This window comes from Pseudophryne corroboree, chromosome 2, assembly GCF_028390025.1.
Source record: "Pseudophryne corroboree isolate aPseCor3 chromosome 2, aPseCor3.hap2, whole genome shotgun sequence".
Taxonomy (NCBI): domain Eukaryota; kingdom Metazoa; phylum Chordata; class Amphibia; order Anura; family Myobatrachidae; genus Pseudophryne; species Pseudophryne corroboree.
The window spans coordinates 258188470-258213432 of record NC_086445.1 but is presented as its reverse complement, the minus strand read 5'-3'; the positions used below and the strand labels follow the sequence as shown (position 1 = coordinate 258213432).

General features: G+C 45.0%; 1 protein-coding gene across 1 annotated transcript in view; it reads right to left on the bottom strand.

Moving 5' to 3' along the window:
- Positions 1-24758, bottom strand: part of LOC135050707 (uncharacterized) — a 36459-nt gene extending 11701 nt beyond the window's left edge. Inside the window, exons 1-2 of the mRNA XM_063957106.1 lie at positions 24670-24758; positions 23288-23479 (exon numbers count right to left, since the gene is read on the bottom strand). Of these exons, the coding sequence (XP_063813176.1) occupies positions 23288-23479; positions 24670-24683 (206 nt within the window). The 5' untranslated portion in view covers positions 24684-24758. The remainder of the gene's footprint in view (positions 1-23287; positions 23480-24669) is intronic.
- Between the last annotated feature and the right edge of the window lie 205 nt (positions 24759-24963).

The window sequence follows — 24963 nt, the reverse complement described above, 5'->3', positions numbered from 1 at the left end:
GCAGAGCGATTAAAAAGCTTTGTTCGCCCGTGTGTAAAATAGCATAGTTTTGTGTAAAATTGCTTAGCGTGTGCGCCCTGCTGTGCATACGCATGCGCAGAACTGCCGGATTTTAGCCTATTAGCAATTCTGCTAAAAATAGCAGCGAGCGAACAACTCGGAATGACCATCAATATTATTTTTAGTCCTAAAATTTGCACCGAGGTCGCTAGATGACTAAGCTAAGCGACCCAAGTGGGCGGCACAAACACCTGGCCCATCTAGGAGTGGCACTGCAGTGTCAGACAGGATGGCACTTAAAAAAATAGTCCCCAAACAGCACATGATGCAAAGATAAATAAAAAAAGAGGTGCAAGATGGAATTGTCCTTCGGCCCTCCCACCCACCCTTATGTTGTATAATAAACAGGACATGCACACTTTAACAAACCAATCATTTCAGCGACAGGGCCTGCCACACGACTGTGGCTGAAATAACTGGTTGGTTTGGGCCCCCACCAAAAAAGAAGCAATCAATCTCTCCTTGCACAAACTGGCTCTACAGAGGCAAGATGTCCACCTCATCCTAATCCTCCGATTCCTCACCCCTTTCACTGTGTACATCCTCCTCCTTACAGATTATTAATGCATCCCCACTGGAAACCACCATCACAGGTCCCTGTGTACTTTCTGGAGGCAATTGCTGGTAAAAGTCTCAATGGTGACAGAATCATATGCAGTGACAGTAGACGACATTCAGTAATCCAGGGCCGTAACTAGGGGGGGGGCTAAGGGGTCACGTGCCCCGGGCGCCGGATTTCAAGGGGCGCCGAGAACTCTGCCCGGCTCCCTCGACAATCCTTATGCACCCTCTGACTGCAGTACATGTACATGGAACCCTCCTGACAAGAGTAAATCCCTACCCTCGCCGAGCTACGGAAGAAGGGACCACGAGAACCCGCACCCGGAAGTCAGAGGACGCTTTTTACCAGCCCCATAGCCGGCACAGCAATCCCCTGCACAAACTGAGTGCGGGATCTGGAGAGAGGCGAAAAGGGACGAGACCCCCGCACCCGGAAGTCAGAGGGCGCACATTACCTTCTGAGTAGCCGGCGCAGCAATACCCTGCACATGGATCCGCACTGAGGGTAAGAGCAGTCACCAAGCTCCAGGAAAATCAAAGGGAAGAATGCTTCTTGCATGCCACCAGCTATTTCTCCCATTAGGAACAAGGCTCTATCCGGAACGAACTGTCTACACACTGGTGAGTGTAGAGCGATCTCTAGCAGGACCTACCACTTACTTTGCTACATGCTCAGATTTTTCATCAACTCCACAAATGTTATCTACACTCACTCTAAGGGGACATAAGTCCCAGGATTAGGGGGCCTATGGAATAATGGGTGCCCTAAAAGATATCCTGACATCTGCCTCAGTGTACTGTAAGTCCCTATAGAGGGACACTGTGCAGCATTAAAGACTTAAGAACAAATGGGATGGCACTGTGCATGAACCGCAACTTTATTCCATAATAAAGAACAGCATTTATTTTATTTCATTTTCACATTCTCCCATCTCTCTCTCCCTCCCTCTCTCTCTCTCTCTCCCCTGTGGGTCGTTGGAATGTCAGTGAGGGGTACTATTGTGCAGTGTAATAAGAATAAGGTGCACTACTGTGTGGCATTTTGTTTAATGTTATTTATTTATCTTAATTCTTATTTTTTATTTATTTTTATTATTTTGTTGTATTTATTTATTTTATTATTTTATTATTATTATTATTATTTGTTGTTGCTGTTGTGTGTGTGTGTGTGTGTGTGTGTGTGTGTGTGTGTGTGTGTGTGTGTGTGTGTGTGTGTGTGTGTGTGAGGAGGGTGGGGGCGCTAAATTACTGCCTTGCCCTGGGTGCCGAAAATCCTAGTTTCGGCCCTGAGTAATCATTGGCAGGTCCTTCAGTCCGGACCAGATGTCAGCACTTGCTCCTGTCTGCCCTGCATCCCCGCCAGCGGGTGGTTTTGGAAATGTTATCCTTTTCCTGGCAGCTCCAGTGACGGTAGAAAATGAAGGAGGAACTGTTGGCAGGTCACGTTCCGCTTGACTTGACATATGTCTCACCAGCAGGTCTTTGAACATCTGCAGACTTGTGTCTGCCGGAAAGAGAGATACAACGTAGGCTTTAAACCTAGGATCGAGCACGGGGGCCAAAATGTAGTGCTCTGATTTCAACAGATTGACCACCCATGAATCCTGGTTAAGCGAATGAAGAGCTCCATCCACAAGTCCCACATGCCTAGTGGAATCGCTCCATTTTAGCTCCTCCTTTAATCTCTCCAGCTGCTTCTGCAAAAGCCTGATGAGGAGAATGACCTGACTTAGGCTGGCAGTGTCTGAACTGACTTCACGTGTGGCAAGTTCAAAGGGTTGGAGTTCCTTGCACAAGATGGAAATCATTCTCCACTGCGCTAGAGTCAGGTGCATTCCCCCTCCTTTGCCTATATCGTAGGCAGATGTATAGGCTTGAATGGCCTTTTGCTGCTCCTCCATCCTCTGAAGCATATAGAGGGTTGAATTCCACCTCGTTACCACCTCTTGCTTCAGCTGATGGCAGGGCATGTTCAGGAATGTTTGCTGGTGCTCCAGTCTTCGGCACGCGGTGGTTGAATGCCAAAAGTGGCCCGCAATTTTTTTGGGCCACCGACAGCATCTCCTGCATGCGCCCGTCGTTTTTCAAAAAATTATTCACCACCAAATTAATTGTATGTGCAAAACATGGGACGTGCTGGAATTTGCCCACATGTAATGCACGCACAATATTGGTGGCGTTGTCAGATAATCACAAATCCCCAGGAGAGTCCAATTGGGGTATGCCAATTTGCGATGATGTTCCTCAGTTTCCGTAAGAGGTTGTCAGCTGTGTGCCTCTTATGGAAAGCGGTGATACAAAGCGTAGCCTGCCTACGAACGAGTTGGCGTTTGCGAGATGATGCTACTGGTGCCGCCACTGTTGTTGCTGCAGGAGGCAATATATCTACCCAGTGGGCTGTCACAGTCATATAGTCCTTAGTCTGCCCTGATCCGCTTGTCCACATGTCCGTGGTTAAGTGGACCATGGGTACAACTGCATTTTTTAGGACACTGAGGACACTTTTTCTGACGTCTGTGTACATTCCTCGGTATCGCCTGCCTAGAGAAGTGGAACCTAGATGGGATTTTGTACCGGGGACACACTACCTCAAGCAATTCTCTAAGTCCCTGTGAACGAACGGTGGATACCGGACGCACGTCTAACACCAACATAGTTGTCAAGGCCTCAGTTATCCGCTTTGCAACAGGAGGACTGCTGTGATATTTCATCTTCCTCGCAAAGGACTGCTGGACAGTCAATTGCTTAATGGAAGTAGTACAAGTGGTCTTCCAATGACGATCGACTCCCAGCAGCAGCAACAGCAGCAGTAGGCGTTCCACTCAAGGATCCATCAGAGGAATCCCAGTTAGGAGAGGACTCGTCATACTTGCCAGTGACATGGCCTGCAGGACTATTGGCGTTCCTGTCTAAGGAGGAAATTGACATTGAGGGAGTTGGTGGTGTGGTTAGCAGGAGCTTGGGTACAAGAGGAAGAAGGGATTTAGTTGTCAGTGGACTGCTTCCGCTGTTACCCAAAGTTTTTGAACTTGTCAATGACTTCTGATGAATGCGCTCCAGGTGATGTATAAGGGAGGATGTTCCTAGGTGGATAACGTCCTTACCCCTACTTATTACAGCTTGACAAAGGCAACACCTGGCTTGACACCTGTTGTCCGCATTTCTGTTGAAATAATTCCACACTAAAGAGGTGATTTTTTTTGTATTTTGACCAGGCATGTCAATGGCCTTATTCATCCCACGGACAACAGGTGTCTCCCCGGGTGCCTGATTTAAACAAACCACATCACCATCAGAATCCTCCTCAGCGCCAGCAACACCCATATCCTCATCCTAGTGTACTTCAACAGTGACATCTTCAATTTGAATATCAGGAACTGGACTGTGGGTGCTCCTTCCAGTACCTGCAGGGGGCGTGCAAATGGTGGAAGGAGCCACTCTTCCCGTCCAGTGTTGGGAAGGTCAGGCATCGCAACCGACACAATTGGACTCTCCTTGGGGATTTGTGATTTAGAACGCACAGTTCTTTGCTGTGCTTTTGCCAGCTTAACTCTCTTCATTTTTCTAGCGGGAGGATGAGTGCTTCCATCATCATGTAAAGCTGAACCACTAGTCATGAGGAACATAGGAGAGGGCCTTAGCCGTTCCTTGCCACTCCGTGTTGTAAATGGCATATTGGCAAGTTTACGCTTCTCCTCAGACAATTTTAATTTAGATTTTTGAGTCATTTTACTGAACTTTTGCTTTTTGGATTTTACATGCTCTCTACTATGACATTGGGCATCGGCCTTTGCAGACGACATTGATGGCATTTCATCGTCTCTGCCATGACTAGTGGCAGCAGCTTGAGCACTAGGTGGAAGTGGATCTTGATCTTTCCCTATTTTACCCTCCAAATTTTTGTTCTCCATTTTTTAGTGTGTGGAATTATATGCCAGTAATATACCTGGAATTAGACGGCAGTAATGTCTGGAATTAGATACCACTAGATAGATACCAGATACCACTGTGACTGGAATGATGATGACCTATGCACAGTGACAGGACACTACCACAGCACCCTACAGCAGCAAGATGCAGCACAAGACACTGTACTAGTATTAGTAATGTAGTATTACTGAGCACCACAAGACAATGAGCAGTGATACTGAACACGGATGATACTATGGAGAACTGACACTGAGCAGCACGATTAGCACAAGACACTGTACTAGTATTAGTAAGGTAGTATTACTGAGCACCACAAGACAATGAGCAGTGATACTGAGCACTGATGATACTACGGAGAACTGACACTGAGCAGCACGATTAGCACAATACATTGTACTAGTATTAGTAATGTAGTATTACTGAGCACCAAAAGACAATGAGCAGTGATACTGAGCACTGATGATACTGAGCACTGATTATACTACTGAGAACTGACACTGAGCAGCACGATTAGCACAAGACACTGTACTAGTATTAGTAATGTAGTATTACTGAGCACCACAAGACAATGAGCAGTGATACTGAGCACTGATGATACTACGGAGAACTGACACTGAGCAGCACGATTAGCACAAGACACTGTACTAGTATTAGTAATGCAGTATTACTGAGCACCACAAGACAATGAGCAGTGATACTGAGCACTGATGATACTACGGAACTGACACTGAGCAGCACGATTAGTAAAAGACACTGTACTTGTATTAGTAATGCAGTATTACTGAGCACCACAAGACAATGAGCAGTGATACTGAGCACTGATGATACTGAGCACTGATGATACTACGAACTGACACTGAGCAGCACGATTAGCACAAGACACTGTACTAGTTTTAGTAATGTAGTATTACTGAGCACCACAAGACAATGAGCAGTGATACTGAGCACTGATGATACTACGGAGAACTGACACTGAGCAGCACAAGACACTGTACTAGTATTAGTAATGTAGTATTACTGAGCACCACAAGACAATGAGCAGTGATACTGAGCACTGATGATACTACGAACTGACACTGAGCAGCACGATTAGCACAAGACACTGTACTAGTATTAGTAAGGTAGTATTACTGAGCACCACAAGACAATGAGCAGTGATACTGAGCACTGATGATACTACGGAGAACTGACACTGAGCAGCACGATTAGCACAATACATTGTACTAGTATTAGTAATGTAGTATTACTGAGCACCAAAAGACAATGAGCAGTGATACTGAGCACTGATGATACTACGAACTGACACTGAGCAGCACGATTAGCACAAGACACTGTACTAGTTTTAGTAATGTAGTATTACTGAGCACCACAAGACAATGAGCAGTGATACTGAGCACTGATGATACTACGGAGAACTGACACTGAGCAGCACAAGACACTGTACTAGTATTAGTAATGTAGTATTACTGAGCACCACAAGACAATGAGCAGTGATACTGAGCACTGATGATACTACGAACTGACACTGAGCAGCACGATTAGCACAAGACACTGTACTAGTATTAGTAATGTAGTATTACCGAGCACCACAAGACAATGAGCAGTGATACTGAGCACTGATGATACTACGGAGAACTGACACTGAGCAGCACGATTAGCACAAGACACTGTACTAGTATTAGTAATGCAGTATTACTGAGCACCACAAGACAATGAGCAGTGATACTGAGCACTGATGATACTACGGAACTGACACTGAGTAGCACGATTAGTAAAAGACACTGTACTTGTATTAGTAATGCAGTATTACTGAGCACCACAAGACAATGAGCAGTGATACTGAGCACTGATGATACTACGAACTGACACTGAGCAGCACGATTAGCACAAGACACTGTACTAGTTTTAGTAATGTAGTATTACTGAGCACCACAAGACAATGAGCAGTGATACTGAGCACTGATGATACTACGGAGAACTGACACTGAGCAGCACAAGACACTGTACTAGTATTAGTAATGTAGTATTACTGAGCACCACAAGACAATGAGCAGTGATACTGAGCACTGATGATACTACGAACTGACACTGAGCAGCACGATTAGCACAAGACACTGTACTAGTATTAGTAATGTAGTATTACTGAGCACCACAAGACAATGAGCAGTGATACTGAGCACTGATGATACTACGGAGAACTGACACTGAGCAGTACGATTAGCACAAGACACTGTACTAGTATAAGTAATGTAGTATTACTGAGCACCACAAGACAATGAGCAGTGATACTGGGCACTGATGATACTGAGCACTGTTGATACTACGGAGAACTGACACCGAGCAGCACAAGACACTGTACTAGTAATAGTCATGTAGTATTAGTGAGCACCATAAGACAATAAGCAGTGATACAGAGCACTGATGATACTATGGAGAACTGACACTGAGCAGCACGATTAGCACAAGACACTGTACTAGTATTAGTAATGTAGTATTACTGAGCACCACAAGACAATGAGCAGTGATACTGAGCACTGATGATACTGAGCACTGTTGATACTACGGAGAACTGACACAGAGCAGCACAAGACACTGTACTAGTATTAGTCATGTAGTATTACTGAGCACCATAAGACAATGAGCAGTGATACAGAGCACTGATGATACTATGGAGAACTGACACTGAGCAGCACGATTAGCACAAGACACTGTACTAGTATTAGTAATGTAGTATTACTGGGCACCACAAGACAATGAGCAGTGATACTGAGCACTGATGATACTGAGCACTGATTATATTACTGAGAACTGACACTGAGCAGCACGATTAGCACAAGACACTGTACTAGTATTAGTAATGCAGTATTACTGAGCACCACAAGACAATGAGCAGTGATACTGAGCACTGATGATACTACGGAACTGACATTGAGCAGCACGATTAGCAAAAGACACTGTACTTGTATTAGTAATGTAGTATTACTGAGCACCACAAGACAATGAGCAGTGATACTGAGCACTGATGATACTACGGAGAACTGACACTGAGCAGCACAAGACACTGTACTAGTATTAGTAATGTAGTATTACTGAGCACCACAAGACAATGAGCGGTGATACTGAGCACTGATGATACTGAGCACTGATTATACTACTGAGAACTGACACTGAGCAGCACGATTAGCACAAGACACTGTACTAGTATTAGTAATGTAGTATTACTGAGCACCACAAGACAATGAGCAGTGATACTGAGCACTGATGATACTACGGAACTGACACTGAGCAGCACGATTAGCAAAAGAAACTGTACTTGTATTAGTAATGTAGTATTACTGAGCACCACAAGACAATGAGCAGTGATACTGAGCACTGATGATACTACGGAGAACTGACACTGAGCAGCACAAGACACTGTACTAGTATTAGTAATGTAGTATTACTGAGCACCACAAGACAATGAGCAGTGATACTGAGCACTGATGATACTGAGCACTGATGATACTACGAACTGACACTGAGCAGCACGATTAGCACAAGACACTGTACTAGTATTAGTAATGTAGTATTACTGAGCACCACAAGACAATGAGCAGTGATACTGAGCACTGATGATACTACGGAGAACTGACACTGAACAGCACGATTAGCACAAGACACTGTACTAGTATTAGTAATGTAGTATTACTGAGCACCACAAGACAATGAGCAGTGATACTGAGCACTGATGATACTGAGCACTGTTGATACTACGGAGAACTGACACCGAGCAGCACAAGACACTGTACTAGTATTAGTCATGTAGTATTACTGAGCACCATAAGACAATGAGCAGTGATACAGAGCACTGATGATACTATGGAGAACTGACACTGAGCAGCACGATTAGCACAAGACACTGTACTAGTATTAGTAATGTAGTATTACTGGGCACCACAAGACAATGAGCAGTGATACTGAGCACTGATGATACTACGAACTGACACTGAGCAGCATGATTAGCAAAAGACACTGTACTAGTATTAGTAATGTAGTATTACTGCACACCACAAGACAATGAGCAGTGATACTGAGCACTGATGATACTATGAACTCACACTGAGCAGCACGATTAGCACAAGACACTGTACTAGTTTTAGTAATGTAGTATTACTGAGCACCACAAGACAATGAGCAGTGATACTGAGCACTGATGATACTACGGAGAACTGACACTGAGCAGCACGATTAGCACAAGACACTGTACTAGTATTAGTAAGGTAGTATTACTGAGCACCACAAGACAATGAGCAGTGATAATGAGCACTGATGATACTTTTTAGAAATGACACTGAGCAGCACGATTAGCAAAGACACTGTACTAGTATTAGTAATGTAGTATTACTGAGCACCACAAGACAATGAGCAGTGATACTGAGCACTGATGATACTGAGCACTGATGATACTACGGAGAACTGACACTGAGCAGCATGATTAGCACAAGACACTGTACTGGTATTAGTAATGTAGTATTACTGAGCACCACAAGACAATGAGCAGTGATACTGAGCACTGACGATACTACTGAGAACTGACACTGAGCAGCACAAGACACTGTACTAGTATTAGTGAGCAGCATAAAAGCACTCTGGAATTGTCACCCCCAGATATCACTGTGAATGGAATGATGATGACCGATGCACAGTCACAGCACACTACTACCACAGCACCCTACAGCAGCAAGATGCAGCACAAGAGAGACACTGTACTAGCATTAGTGAGCAGCACAAAAGCACTCTGGAATTGTCACCCCCCCATATACCACTGTGACTGGAATGATGATGACCGATGCACAGTCACAGGACACTACTACCACAGCACCCTACAGCAGCAAGACGCAGCACAAGAGAGACACTGTACTAGTATTACTGAGCAGCAATAAGCACTGATACTGAGCACTGATACTGAGATTTGACACTGATAGAAGGTATGCAACGTCCTCTCTGTACCCTCTACAATGCCCAAGTGAAAATGGCGGCGACGCGTGGCTCTTTATATGGAATACGAATCTCGCGAGAATCCGACAGTTGGATGATGACGTTTTGCCTCGTTAAAGCTTTCCGAATCAGGCGGGAACAACCGAGCCTGGTTCGGACCAGTGTTTGACACGTGGAGTTCGGGGGGGTTCGGCTCTAGGAGAACCGAACCCGCTCATCTCTAAACGAAATAAAAATATATAGAAATGCCGGTAGAATATATTTTTAAAAAAGGCTGCTTATCTGACAGAGAACTGTCCAAGGACTCAGTGTCTCATTAGGAAGGAGGGCAGAAATTCTGTCAGTATTCTTTAACACGTTGATATACTGGAGGTGTTATTCCTCATTATATATATATATATATATATATATATATATATATATATATATACACACACACAAAAAAGTAATGCGGACCGACACTCCACTTTCCAATATTATTGCCTGGGTGCCCTCCCACACAAATACAGAGGGAGAGGACTCAGGACGGCACTCCCCGGACTTCAAATAAGCCGACAGACCAGCATGGGTATATTTCAACGTTTTCAGGTGCATTTATTATACACATTTCCTGATGTATACACACACACATATACGTTACTGGATTTACTCCTAGCTCTAAATGAGACTCATGATTTGCAGTTCACTATAGTTTATGGTGTTTTAGTGTGTTGGTTAATTTATCATTATTTAGTTTGTTTTTTTACTAACTCAATATCAAACGTGACATATATACTGAAGACCTGGCTATTGCACACTGCTAGATGATGAATTTACTTAGTTTATGGCTATAATAGGACAGGAGAGATTTTCTATAATAGGACAGGAGAGGGTTTGCTAAGGAGATTTTACAAGATTACAAGAATCAGTGACGATAGAGTCAATCATACAGTAACAACAGGATGTGTATTCTGACTTTTTAGGTTGTAGCCCCAAATAGCATTGAGTAGAGGAAGTGAATAATGCACTCCTAAAGGAGACACACTCCATCGTTTTCATGGACATCTTTTATCGTTTACAGGTATAGGTCAGTGGTTTCCATAATTAAAACCAAAAAAGCCATTACAGGTGAAGTAGTATGGTATTTTCTTCTAGATCATGGACCCTCCCTGGTGCCATAGTAGTCACATGTTGCCATAGCTATAGATAGGAACAGAGCCAGATTTAGGGGTCAGGCCGCCATTAGGCACAATGATATTGCCCCCCCCCCCCCCCCCAAGCAATGATATTGTCCACCAAACCCCTGCCAGCACAATAATATTGGCCGCCAAACAGCCTCCCCCCACCCCCGTTTACATTGTGCGGCAGAAGGCAGGGCTTAAAAACTCACCTCCCTTTTCTGTGCCCAGGCACTCGGTGCCACTATAGTTATTCCTCCCAACCCGCCTTTCAGTCCGCCATCCAGAGTTACTGCAATGCCGCTACTCTGATACGGGGGTCGGACAGACTGCCGTTCCACTGCTCTGATGCAGGGGAGGGAACATTGCCGTGCTGCCCCTAGACACATGCCTAGTGAGAAATACTGCACTGGATAGGAACACCTTTAATTGTTAACATTGTGATATTAGAGCCACAGATTCAAGAAAGCACTGATTTATTTTAGAGAGTTACATTCATTCAAATCTCTGTTTTAGTGAATAGAGCTCCAAATAAACAGTACATTTGTGGACTATTGATACCTTCTTCCATAATGGGCGAATCTCATGCTAGAGGTTAGAGGATGTCTAGGAAGTTTAGGAAGAGGATTGTACATCAAATATGAGGTATCTGCATGGGTGCAAAATTTGCATATACTCCATAGGTGGTAAGATTGCCTTATTATTTCACACCTATATGCACAAATTAGATTTTAAAAGTCAGATGAAGGGGTGAAGCGGCCACATTTATTGAGCATTCCCTACTTACAGGCATTTTAAGATCTATTTGAAGAACAAATATCATCGTACTAATATCCTACTGAAATACATATAGGAAACCGGCAGCTGGGATGCCGGCTGTCACTATACTGACAGCAGCATCCCGTCAGCCAGAATCCCGTCAGTGAGTCCGCTCACTATGCTTTTGACCCAGTTTCGCCACAGCTTATATTCCCACTCGAGTGGTGGTGTGGACTAGTGATGAGCGGCTCATCACTAGTGTGGACCCACCACCCGAGTGGGAATATGGGGCAGCGGTCGGTAATCCGACCGCCTGCATTTCATCGGCTGTCAGAATTCCGGCATTGGTATCCTGAACGCCGGGATCCCGACAGACGGTATATTAACCGCATCCCATCCTACTTTGTTCCTGTGACTAACAGATTAGAGATAACACACTAATCCATCTGCTGACTGTCCTTTACTGAGCCCTGCAACTGGTGTCAGCACTCTGCACGCTATGCAGTGGCCCTGATCCAAAGTAAGTGGTCAGGAGTAATTATTCAAAAGTAACCAGCTATGTGGTTCTGCAGATGCTCTACACCAGGCCTGGCAAACCTTTGGCTATCCAGCTGTTGTGAAACTATAAGTCCCAACATGCTTTGCAACAATTTTGCTATTAGAAAATGCTAAAACTGTGTCAAGGCATGCAGGGATGTGTAGTTTCACAACAGCTAGAGAGACGCACGTTGGCCAGGCCTGCTCTACACACTTTGCAGAAACAAGCAGTTCTAGATGCCAGTGAAGGAGCATGGTGGTGGCAGTGATAACCTCTGGCAAATTATGCCAGTGCGAAATTCACTTGCAGTCAGCTGGTGGCTTGTTAGGCCAAACACCACCAGTAGTGGTCAGTGATGGCAAGTTACTGATGTCATTTAAATGCCATAACCTGGCAACACCAGACCGTATGGTGAAGTAAACCCAATTCATAACAGCCCTTTATTTATTTTTTGCCTATGGCCCTAGAAACCCCAGGTTTGCCTCTCTCTGCATACTGGGGGGAGCGGTGTAGGTGCAGACGGTTCTTTGTGTTGATAAGAAGGAAAAGCATATACAGTACTTTCGTCCCCAAATGGAAACTAATGTTTTACTTAAAAAAAGAAAAAAACGCCTCCATTTTGAGGCGGAGGAGCAGCCACAGCAGAGAGCCGGAGGCTGCGCTGCTTTGCGCATGGCTTTGCTGGCTCTCTGCCTGACAGGATCGGCCCACAAGCCCATCGGCCCTTCTGCCTTTTGCCAGAAGTGCCAAATGGGCAATCTGGCCCTGGCGTACACAGACAGACACTGGATCATCTGCCCTCACCAAAACACTGCTAATGCTTTTCTACCTACTTAAAGATGTACTCTGTATTAAAAACATGGAACACATATTACATACATGTTAAGATGACAACTCACGGCTTAAGGCCCATAAACATTAGACAATGTTGCTCTGTGAGCGACGTCGTCTAGAGTTTCCCCTCCCGGCCGCCTGTACACACTGAGGGATATGACCGCTCATATCGCTCAGTGACGTCACGCCTCCACCATCCGTGCATGCAGCTCCTGGATGACAGTCCAGATCGAGCATGCATGCACTGCCGACAGTGACAATCGTTACTGACCCGCGGGGCCGCACATCGGTCGTCGCTGGTGGCATACACACTTGCCGATAAAATGAGTGACGTCACTCAGGGAGGGGGAAAATGAGCGACATCGCTCATTTTATCGGCAAGTGTGTATGGACCTGAAATGAACTTTTAAGAAAGAAACAAAACACCAAAAAGATATATTAAAAGCACAAGGTGCGCATACCCTGTATACCACTAGTGGATTTATGTGCTATTACAGTGCAAAATACATGCTAAACTGAGAAAAAAGCCAAGAGACTGTGGAGTTGTATGACGCAAATTTACACCACAAATCCTAAATCCCCAGTACACTTCAAGTCTGCTAGTGTGTGGCTGCAGCGTAAAAAAAAAATGTTCTTTCTTGACAAAGAGACACAAAAGTACGACATTGGATATCCACGGTGCGGCGCCTAAATTGTACCAAAGATCTCATGTCATACGGGGCAAACACACTAGGTACATGCATGCTGTGTTAATGGAGTGCACACTGTGAGAGATTCTTGTCAATGGTATCTGTCTGAAAGATCGACAATGTATAGGTCGACATGCATTAGGTCGGCATGTACACAAGGTCATCTGGATCAAATGGTCAACAGGTTCAAAAGGTCAACATGTTTTTTTCAACATTGTTAGAGTTAGGCACTTGGTGGAGGCTTAGGCTGACAAAGGACGATTAGGGTTAGGCACTGGGGGGGCAGTTAGGGTTAGGCACTGCTGGGGTGGTTAGGATTAGGCACTAGGGTGATGGCTAGGGTTAGGCACTATGAGGAAGGGTTAGGGCTAGATTTGGGCTACAATAACCAAAAAAAAGTATCAACCATTTTATAGCAACGTTTTGAACTGTCGACCTTTTGTACCTGTCGACTTAATGCATGTCAACTGACTGTCGACCTATACATTGTTGATCTGTTAATCCACACCCCTTGCCAACTCAGCCTGATTGTCAGGGAGACTGCCTGAAATAGGAACAATCTCCCTGACTCCCTGAAGAGTCCAGCAATCTCCCTGATTGTACCTTACCCCCATTGTATAGGGCAGTGGTGGCCAGACTTTTGGGACCTGGGGTCTACTTTTTGTTCACTTACTTAGCGGTGATCTACTGGCGTCAAATAACACCAAAAAGAATGTTCACATTTAAAAATAGCATTAATAATGATGCTATCAAATAACAGCACCCATAATAATGTGCACATTTAAAAATAGTATTAAGAATGACAACCTCAAATACTCTGTGCAAATCTTCCCCTTTGCAGATACCCTTCTTGTACAGATACCCTCCTTCCACTCCCCTGCATAATAGCTCCCTGTACAATACCCTCCTCCGTGCAAATCCCCCACATTGCAGATACCCCCCTTCCACTCCCCTGCATAATAGCCCCCTGTACAATACCCTCCTCCGTGCAAATCCCCCAAGTTGCAGATACCCCCTTCCACTCCCCTGCATAGTAGCCCCCTGTACAATACCCTCCTCCGTGCAAATCCCCCACGTTGCAGATACCCCCCTTCCACTCCCCTGCATAATAGCCCCCTGTACAATACCCTCCTCCGTGCAAATCCCCCACGTTGCAGATACCCCCCTTCCACTCCCCTGCATAATAGCCCCCTGTACAATACCCTCCTCCGTGCAAATCTTCCCCTTTGCAAATACCCTTCATAATACTCCCCTGCATAATAGCCCCCTGTACAATACCTTCCTCCGTGCAAATCCCCCACTTTGCAGATACCCCCCTTCCAGTCCCCTGAATAATAGCCCCTGTACAATAATCACCTGTGCAGATCCTCCACCCTTTGCAGATCCCCCCTTGTGTAAAAAAAACCCAAAACCTTTACCATGAGAAGATACCACGCTTTGTGTATATCCCCTCCTTTGCAGATCATCCCTTCCCTTGTGAAGAAACCCCCCTTTGCATAACTTACCTGACAAGTTGTCACGTTGCCTAGCTTACGTCCAGCATTCACACTGCATGGCCTCCCATTGGCATCACCCGCGCACTGCATCTCTGGGAACTGTGAAGAGAAGCAGCGGCAGCAGGCTCCTTACAGTTATTTTCTGTTAAGTCTGTCGCGATCTACCGGCAGATGCTCCAGCTACCGGTAGATTGAGATCTACGTTTTGGCCACCTCTGGTATAGTGTATCCGGACTCTAGGTCAACACTGACTAGGTAGACACACATTAGGTCCACACCTATTGGTCGACACAGGAAATAGGTTGACACACCCATTAGGTCGACATGAACAAGGTTGACATGGAAAAAATATCGACATGAGTTTTTTTCTTTCATTTTTTAAACTTTTTCATACTTTACGATCCACGTGGACTACAATTGGGAACATTCGCTCGCCATGCGCGAGGACACGGTGCATTAATTGGGGTTCCCCGTCACTTTACAAAAAAAAACAACACAAAAAAACCATTAAAAAAACTCATGTCGACCTTTTCTCATGTCGACCTTATGGCCGTGTCAACCCATTTCCTGTGTTGACCTAGACACTGTCGACCAATAGGTGTCGACCTAGACACTGTTGACCCTGAGTCCCATACCCATTGTATAGCTGTTATATTCTTGGAAAAAAGAAGAAATCACAGATATGTACATTTAAATGTGACCATCAGTGCCATTTCCCTGCGTTGGTTATAAGGCACAATGATCCCCATGGCTACAAATAAGGTTTCTCGTAACCACTTACATGGAACCACCTGTACAACACAATACATGAGCAAGTCCAGAAAAGTATCAGTGTCTTTATCAACTAGTAGATCTTACTAACTGCTTTGGGGGTCATTTACATTCGGATGCAAGTCAGTTTTATGACACCTCTCAGATGTAGCAGTGCACGTCTGCGCTGATAGGTGTTACTTTCACAGTCTTCCTGAAATGCTTTCTTAAAAGTAGGCAAGTGTGGTGTAAGACAAGTATGTTCCTCAAAATTAGATTTACCAACAAAGAAATGACAAATGTAGACATTTGCAGTAAGAAAATGAGATATGGTGGAATGTAATTCATTCTCTACACGCTGCTGCACTGATGTGGGATTTATAAATTGCAGATAAGCGGAGAACAGAATGTACTGAACAGGTGACCTAACAGCAAAAGTTGTCTGAGAAGTATTACATGAGCTTGTATAGATGCTTCCCTTGCCTACGTACATTGTAAAACATAAGATGCTACTGAGAATCAATTGTTCTGGAGTTTTAGGGAACAAAATCCACAGGTTCTAATGAATAGACTGTTTGGGTTTCTGAACTGTAGGATTACAAACCATTCTCATAATCTCACCTGGTCAGTAGGTCAGTCTCCTAGGCTGAGGGAGAGTGGTACAACTGCAGCACATTCAGGCTGCCCCTTATGTATCTTTTCTCCACCCAGGAGGAAGTACATTTAGTTTTGATCTTCACTTCAAAGGGTGCAAACAAATGAAACCTTGCACAATGATATTTAATATGATACAGTGAAGCAGCAATAAAACACCTCTACTCATCCAGGTGTTTATTGTAACACAACAATGCACTCCTGCCCAATAGCATAATACAGTAAGTGAAAGGTATAAGTGAAGCTTATACCGCTTTTACACCAAGTATAGCGGGTCGCAGCCGGGAGCCCCGACACGGGAGCTACCCGGCTGCGACCCGCGTCAGCCCCCATTTAGACCGGAGTCACCAACCCGGCATATTGCTGGGTTGGTGACGTTGCCGGTGACGTGATGGGGGCGGCGCTTGGAGATCACATGATCTCCAAGTGCCGCCCACACATAGAGTGTAAACGGGAAGCTGGGTCGTGCGATCCGGCTCCCGTTTACACTGAACAGTTTGCCGGGTTGAACACGTGTTCAACCCCGCAAACTTCCCGAGTTGGAATACCGGGTCACTCGACCCGGACTATTCCAACTCGACCCTTTACACCAGCCAGCAACACGGGTTATGCACGTTCATGTGCAATAACCCGTGTTACTAGCTGGCGGTGTAAAAGGGGTATAACTGTATATTTTGTCTATATAAGCAACTAGAACATAGTTTTACAAAATGTGGCACAGTGCAGCACTGTACACATGACAATACAGTGAGGAAGCGGAGCATATAACCAGCACCATAACTACCTGTGTGCCTGGCACACAGCCCAGTTGCCCTGAGGGTGCACTGCCAGCGGCTTGTAATGAGTCAAATTGACTCATTACAAGCTGCCTGTTCTGTGCGCGCCCGTGCACCGCGCTGGAGGAGAGCAGCAGCGCTGAAGGCAGGGGAGGAGGAGGAGGAGGAGGAGGGAGGGGGACTGGAGCCGCAGCAACGCTATGTAATTGGTAGTAGCGCCGCTGCAGCAGTCCCCTCTCCTTCTGCATTGGCTGCCCGGTGCTGCTGTGAATGCTGGGATGCGCTTCCCTCATCCCAGCATTCACAGCGGCGGGCAGCCAATGCGGAAGGAGAGGGGACTGCTGCAGCGGCGCCACTACCAATTACATAGCGCTGCTGAAGCTCCAGTCCCCCTCCCTCCTCCTTCTCCCCTGCGGCTGCCCGGGATCTGATAGCACGAGGAGCCTGACTGCCAGTGGGTAGAGATGGTAAGTATATCTCTCTCTCTCTCTCTCTATTCTGTCTGCCACAATGTGTAAAAAGGGGGACTGGCTGCCGTAATGTGTAAAAAGGGGGACGCTGTCTGCCGTAATGTGTAAAAAAAAAAGGACGCTGTCTGCCGTAATGTGTAAAAAGGGGACGCTGTCTGCCGTAATGTGTAAAAAGGGGACGCTGTCTGCCGTAATGTGTAAAAATGGGGACACTGTCTGCCGTAATGTGTAAAAATTGGGACACTGTCTGCCGTAATGTGTAAAAAAGGGGACGCTGTCTGCCGTAATGTGTAAAAAAGGGGACGCTGCCTACTGTAATGTGTAAAAAGGGGGACTGGCTGCCGTAATGTGTAAAAAGGGGACGCTGCCTGCTGTAATGTGTAAAAAGGGGGGTGCTGTCTGCTGTAATGTGTAAAAAGTGGGATGCTGTCTGCCGTAATGTGTAAAAAGGGGGACGCTGTCTGCCGTAATGTGTAATAAGGGGGACGCTGTCTGCCGTAATGTGTAAAAAGGGGGACGCTGTCTGCCGTAATGTGTAAAAAGTGGGACTGGCTGCCGTAATGTGTAAAAAGGGGGATGCTGTCTGCCGTAATGTGTAAAAAGGGGGATGCTGTCTGCTATAATGTGTAATAAGGGGGACGCTGTCTGCCGTAATGTGTAAAAAGGGGACGCTGCCTGCTGTAATGTGTAAAAAGGGGGACTGTCTGCCGTAATGTGTAAAAAGGGGACGCTGTCTGCTGTAATGTGTAAAAAGGGGGACTGGCTGCCGTAATGTGTAAAAAGGGCTCTACCTGGTGTAGTGGAGCTACTGTGCAGCGTAATTTGAATAATGGAGACTACTGTGCACCGTAGTATGAATTGGTATTATTTTGTGGCCACGCCCCTTCCCCATGAAGCCACGCCCCTATATATTTTTCACGCACCTGCGGCGCGCACTGCCCCTATCTTGCATTGGGGGTGGCGCCAATGCCGTTTCTTGCACACAGCGCTACAATGCCTAGTTACGGCACTGCATATAACGGGCATACAACGCCCATATTATACCCTGTAACCACCTGCATTACCCCTGAGGAAGTCTAGCTCATCTTGATGAAACATTGGGTAACTTGCTGGTTGATTTTCAGATAAGCAGAATTTCTCTTTTACATAGTACGAGTATTTATGTATTTTTGTAGTGTTCGTTTTTTGTAAACTGGATTGCACTTTGGTTGTCTTATGTGTTATTTGCAGACTTATTAAAATATGAACACTTGTACTGCTGGGAGTCCACAATTAGTTTATTGCACGCACTGGTGGTGTTTACATATTAAAGCTCCAGCTAGCATCTTTGATTTTTGGTTAATTTCAGATTAAGGAGTTGGTGCGTGTGTCCAGATGAGGAGCTTGGCTGTCCCATTATGTGGATTTTACTAGGCACTACATTTTTCACTTTTTGGACTATATTTTTTATTGTTGAATCATCACTTTGATCATTATTTGTACATACAGTAGTAGCACCTAATTTGTTAAATTGAGAAAGCCAGATCCACATAAAAATATACTAAAAAAGTAATATACACTTAAAAAAAAATGAAAAAGACAGATCCACATAAAAAAAAATCATTAAAAAAGTCAGATCTAAAAAAAAAACCAACAAAAAAAACAATGAAATAGTCAGATCTGCATTAAAAAAATAATAATAATGAAAAAGTCAGACCCACATGAGGGGCATCTTACCTCCAGGTCCCTCACAGTCTGGTAGGTGGTAGCTGGGCAGTACTGGCTGGGTGAGACAGAGCCCCTCTCACAGACTGCTGCCTTTCTCAATGGAGATCTCTCACTTGGGAGAGGGTCCCTGCCACTGGCCCCCGGCTGCTCTGGCCGAGTGGCCCCAGAATGGAGACCCCAGCAGCTCCAGAGCATTTATTAGGCGGGAAACCACGGAGAGAATGACAGTGCCGGCGGCATTTCAAATGTCAGAGCAGCTGCTTCTTATTGGCTGTCGGCTTGTGCCACATTTGAAATGCCACTGGCATTGTCTTGGTCTCCATGACTGCCTGCAGTCTAAGAGTCATGCACATCGCTACCCAGGCCGGTCTTTTCGTATGGGCTCTTGGCCCAAGGGTTCAGGCCCTAGAATGATAGCTGAGGGTCCCATCTTTCCAGGGGTACCAGATTTTTAAAAATGGGCACTGGGGAACCGGAGATAACCAACTTGAAAGCAGTGGGCCCCATCAAAGCCTGTTAATTGCTCTTCTCAGCCATATATCTCAGGTTCTGTCTGACTTAGAGTTTTTCTGAGGGCATACTCCTAAAGCTAGGATTCTACCCTTTTGGTGGATACTGGCAGCTTGTCTCTACTATGCCCAGAACCAGAGATATCAGCCTTCATGCAGCTGGTCCGTGCTCCAGCTCCACATGCCTAATATGTAGTTTTAAATTTTCGTTGGTGGATTGCTCTGGCTCCTGAACTTTGATCCCCAAATCCCCAGTACCCCGTGAAAGGCGGGACTCTCTAGATTTTTATCATATTCAAAGCTAAGAAATCTATTTTCAGGAACTTGAGATATCTGCAGTCAAGCAAGTTGGCCTTCCACCAGAAAATGATGAATCTTAAGCCCACTCCAATATCCACCCCTACCCTACGTTTTAAACCCCCCTACCATTCATGTACCAGGGCCCCTTCATTCAGCCCAATGCCCCCTTCTACAATTTAGCCCCATCTGTGCAGTAAAGGAGTAATTAGCAGAAATTATTGCTCCAGGTCCTACATGCTGAGCAGAAGATAGCCCGCAGGACATCAAAGCTGCTGCTGATAGCATCCCCTACCGTTGGATGATGGGTAGGGGGCACGTTGCATTGCTGTGCCCTGGGGCCTACACTGCTGTTAAGATGGACCCGTTGCTACCACCCGGGCCTCCCCGTTAATCCGGCACTGAAATGCACGCCTATGGATACATGTATTATTTTCCTTTATTTTTACTGTATAACCCACTACTATCAAAATTTAAATGACCAGTGTTAGGGTAAACCAAAACACCAAATGTACTTCAGTTATGCAGTATCAATGACCAAGGTACCTAGCACATGAATTTGTTAAGAGGAAAGTGTGGACAGTAATTCAATAACTAACCTACAGTATCTTTTTCATGTTTTTAAAAACTAAGGGGCAAATGTACTAAGCCTTGGGGAGAGATATAAAGGTATTTTCATAAAGCAGAGAAAAGCCCTGTTTTGCTGAAAATAGGGCTTTCCTCTGCTTTGGGCTATTCATGAAGCAGGTTACCATGGAGAAGTTCCTGGCTTCTCCAGCGGCACCCCTGTCCGTACCTGAATCACATCACCATACTTTAGTATGTGCCACGATAAGAGCAACAAAAATACATAGGTCCGCGGCTTTTCGCAAAACCTATGCATTCTCGCGCGAAAAACAGGTGTTTTTTGCATGACCTAATTGGATAGGGTGAAGAAAGAAAAACACCTGTTTTTTGCACGCACAGCACTATCAGAGGTACATTTTATATCCCTAAATCATTGTTGCCAATACTTGTATATTGTCAGTGAACTATTCCCAAAAGAGTATCTATTGTGAAGAAAAGTGTAGTTTACACATTTACCTGCCAGGTGATTTAACTGAATAATGTTTAAAGTGAGTGTAGTCAGTGAGTAACGGGATAGGCTGAAACAGAAATCTTTAAAAAAAAAAAAATAGCACTAGTAAACTAGGGCTTACAGTGTATCCGGAAAATATTCACAGCGCATCATTTTTTCCACAGTTTGTTATGTTACATGCTTATTCCAAAATGGAATAAATTCATTTTTCCCCCTCAAAATTCTACTGACAATACCCCATAATGACAACATGGAAAAAGTTTTTTTGACATTTTTTCTAATTTATTAAAAATAAAAAACTAAGAAATCACATGTACATAAGTATTCACAGCCTTTGCTATGAAGCTCAAAATTGAGCTCAGGTGCATCCTGTTTCCACTGATCATCCTTGAGATGTTCCTACAGCTTAATTGGAGTCCACCTGTGGTAAATTCAGTTGATTGGACATAATTTGGAAAGGTGCACACCTGTCTACAATATACAGTATAAGGTCCCACACTTGACAGTGCATGTCTGAGCACAAACCAAGCATGAAGTCAAAGGAATTGTCTGTAGACCTCCAAGACAGGATTGTCTCGAGGCACAAATCTGGGGAAGGGTACAGAAAAATATCTGCTGCCTTGAATGTCCCAATGAGCACAGGGGCCTCCATCATACATAAATGGAAGAAATTCGGAACCACCAGGACTCATCCTGGCCGGCCATCTAAACTGAGTGACCGGGTGAGACTATGCACTAAGCACCTCCTCCTGCACTGAGCTGACACTAGGAGGGAAAACACTAGAGCAGGGAAGCTGCCTCTAGTGCTGGGAATGGAGACAGACAGCAGAGTGATCCACTGTAACAGAGGTCCCTTGGGCACTTTGCCTCATGAGCGCTCTCTGTTTTATCTAAGCGCATGGTCTTTACACTGTTCACATGCTGCTGATATACTAGAGTGACCATATTATCCCTTTTACCTGGGACGCTCATGGATTACACAGGTTCTGTGGCTAATTAAAACCAGCTGAAATGTAGGCTTGAAGTCAGCCAGCCACAGGACCTGTCTAGATCTAATCTAGATATATTGTATAACATGTACAGAATAACAATTTTAGTAATGAATGGGATCTGCTGACCAACTACCACCTCCTATAAAAAGCGTTGCTCTGTGGGGGCAGTTCTCTGTCATTTGAAGAATTTGGGACGTAGGAAACTGCAGAGTAATCTCAGAAAAAGTGCAACGTTAACAGCACCTAATGAGTTTCTGGGAGGAAGTGTCGTCTGCTGTATTTAATTAAGATGGGTAGCATTTTCTTCCAAGTTACTCACTGCATGGTAATATCCTCCCCATGACACTTATAGCCTATCTCTAGCACTGAATAAACCCATCTATATAAATAACTGGTAATAATTTATTCCACTTTCAACACAATTTTCAAGTCCCCTGACTGGTCTATACTGTCTTGGGAATCCACCCTGAGTCCAGTACAGGTCAAATACATTTACCCTGTCCCATCTGTTTCTCCTGTCCCCTGCTGCAGCTGCTAGTGCCACAGAACTGCTTTCCTCACTTTATAAGAGAAAGACATAGGTGATGATTTTGAGGACGACAGAAGAGAACAGATATTTCAGGTCATGATTTGCCCTCATTGGTAGGACCATTCTAATGCACATTGCTACACATTACTATCACGCAGTACTCTGTTGGGACAATCCAATTAGCTGCGATATTATCGCGGCTGCGAATCATTGTGGTAGGGTCCGCACTTTATGGCGGGCCCAATTTGCACAAAACTGCTCATCACCCCATAGAGGTCCGAGCAATTTTGTGCAAATTGGGGCTGACTTCAGCCCGCAAAGGGTGCGAGATCGGGTGCCGTTGCTGGCGTTTAAACATCGTTGCAACGGCACTTCACACTCTTCGCAGCTAATTGGATTGACCCCTGTAAGTTTGCACATTTCTGGTCCTAATGTTTTTTTATGTGACAACATACTGTATATACTGTACATCATTTTATTACAATGACTATATGCCATAATCTGTACCATAAATTGGGATTTACCTGCCAGGGATTGTACAGTATTTCCCTCTGTCATCTCCTGGTCTCCCAGAAACATCAGCATCTGCTCTGTGCCTATCCAGGTTTCCTCCGGGTAATGTGCTGTATTTCAGATGATTGTCTGTCTGTCTACTGACAGGACTTGTGCTGTACACCCATGAGCCATCCAAATCCATCCATCTTCGACTGTCCATCCTAACCAGTATATACAAGACACAAAACCAGGAGAACCACATTGGCAAAACAAAAAAGTCACAGCTACTGTGTTAGTACACATATAAACACATAGGAAAACAATGCTAGTTAAAATTAAAAAACTTTGGGGTCAATTTACTAAGCCTTGTAGAGAGAAAAAGTGTACAGAGATAAAGGGCCTAATTCAGACCTGATCGCAGCAGCACATTTGTTAGCTAATGGGCAAAACCATGTGCACTGCAGGTGGGGCAGATATAACATGTGCAGAGAGAGTTAGATTTGGGTGGGTTATTTTGTTTCTGTGCAAGGTAAATACTGTCTGCTTTATTTTTACACTGCAATTTAGATTTCAGATTGAACACACCCCACCCAAATCTAACTCTCTCTGCACATGCTATATCTGCCCCCCCCCCCCCCCCCCCCCCCCCGCAGTGCACATGGTTTTGTCCATCAGCTAACAAATTTGCTGCTGTGATCAGATTTGAAGTAGGTCCAAAGTAGCAGCCAATCAGCTCCTAGCTGTCATTTTTCAAACACCGCCTGTAACAGAGCAGTTAGGAGCTTATTGGCTCATTGGCTGGTACATTAGCTCTCTCCAAGGCTTCGTAAATAGACCCCTTTGTCCTCACTTTTAGCAGAATGTCCTCCAGTCTCTGCTGCAATGTGTACTATGTACGTAATGAGTCCCATCATAAATAGCGATGGATTTTGACACCTATGCGTGGCCAGGATTCAGAGGTTGACACAGTGGCGGTTGCTGCTTCGCCTTCGGTCATAGCAGATCTCAGAATTTATGCTAATGATGCAGGAGCCAGCTTCTCAGATCCACTGCCTGAAGACACAGCATCAGATCAACACTGCTACGACTCTTGGACATCAAAATGCCCACCAGAACTAAGCTGCCAAGGCCAGTGAATCTGCATCCGAGGATACAGCCTCTGTTTTCAATGCCGTTCCCTGTCTCCTGACCCAAATGCCTGCAACTTGTCATCAGGCTACGGCTAGCTCAACACTGCGACTAGAGCCACAGTACTTTGGCCAAAGCATTGTGGCTCTGCTGCATGGGCAAAAAACTAATTGCAACCAAATCCCCAGTGCATCCGTGTCTGAATCAGGCCCAGTAAGAAGCCGTACATGTCATCCCATAACTAGAATATGTATCATTGCCATATGACAGAACACAGTCTTACCTTTGCTTTGCCATAAGAAACGTTTTGCTCTTTCAGGATGGTCGCTGTCTAGTGATGTAACCAATCCAGGTTTCAGTTTAAGGATTCTGTAAAATACTAAAAGTTTTTTTTAGCAGAAAACGTTTTTTTTAAAAGGTGACTTTGTCCTAGTGCAGTGGTTCTCAAACTCGGTCCTCAGGACCCCACACAGTGCATGTTTTGCAGGTAACCCAGCAGGTGCTCAGGTGTATTAATTACTCACTGACACATTTTAAAAGGTCCACAGGTGGAGCTAATTATTTCACTTGCGATTCT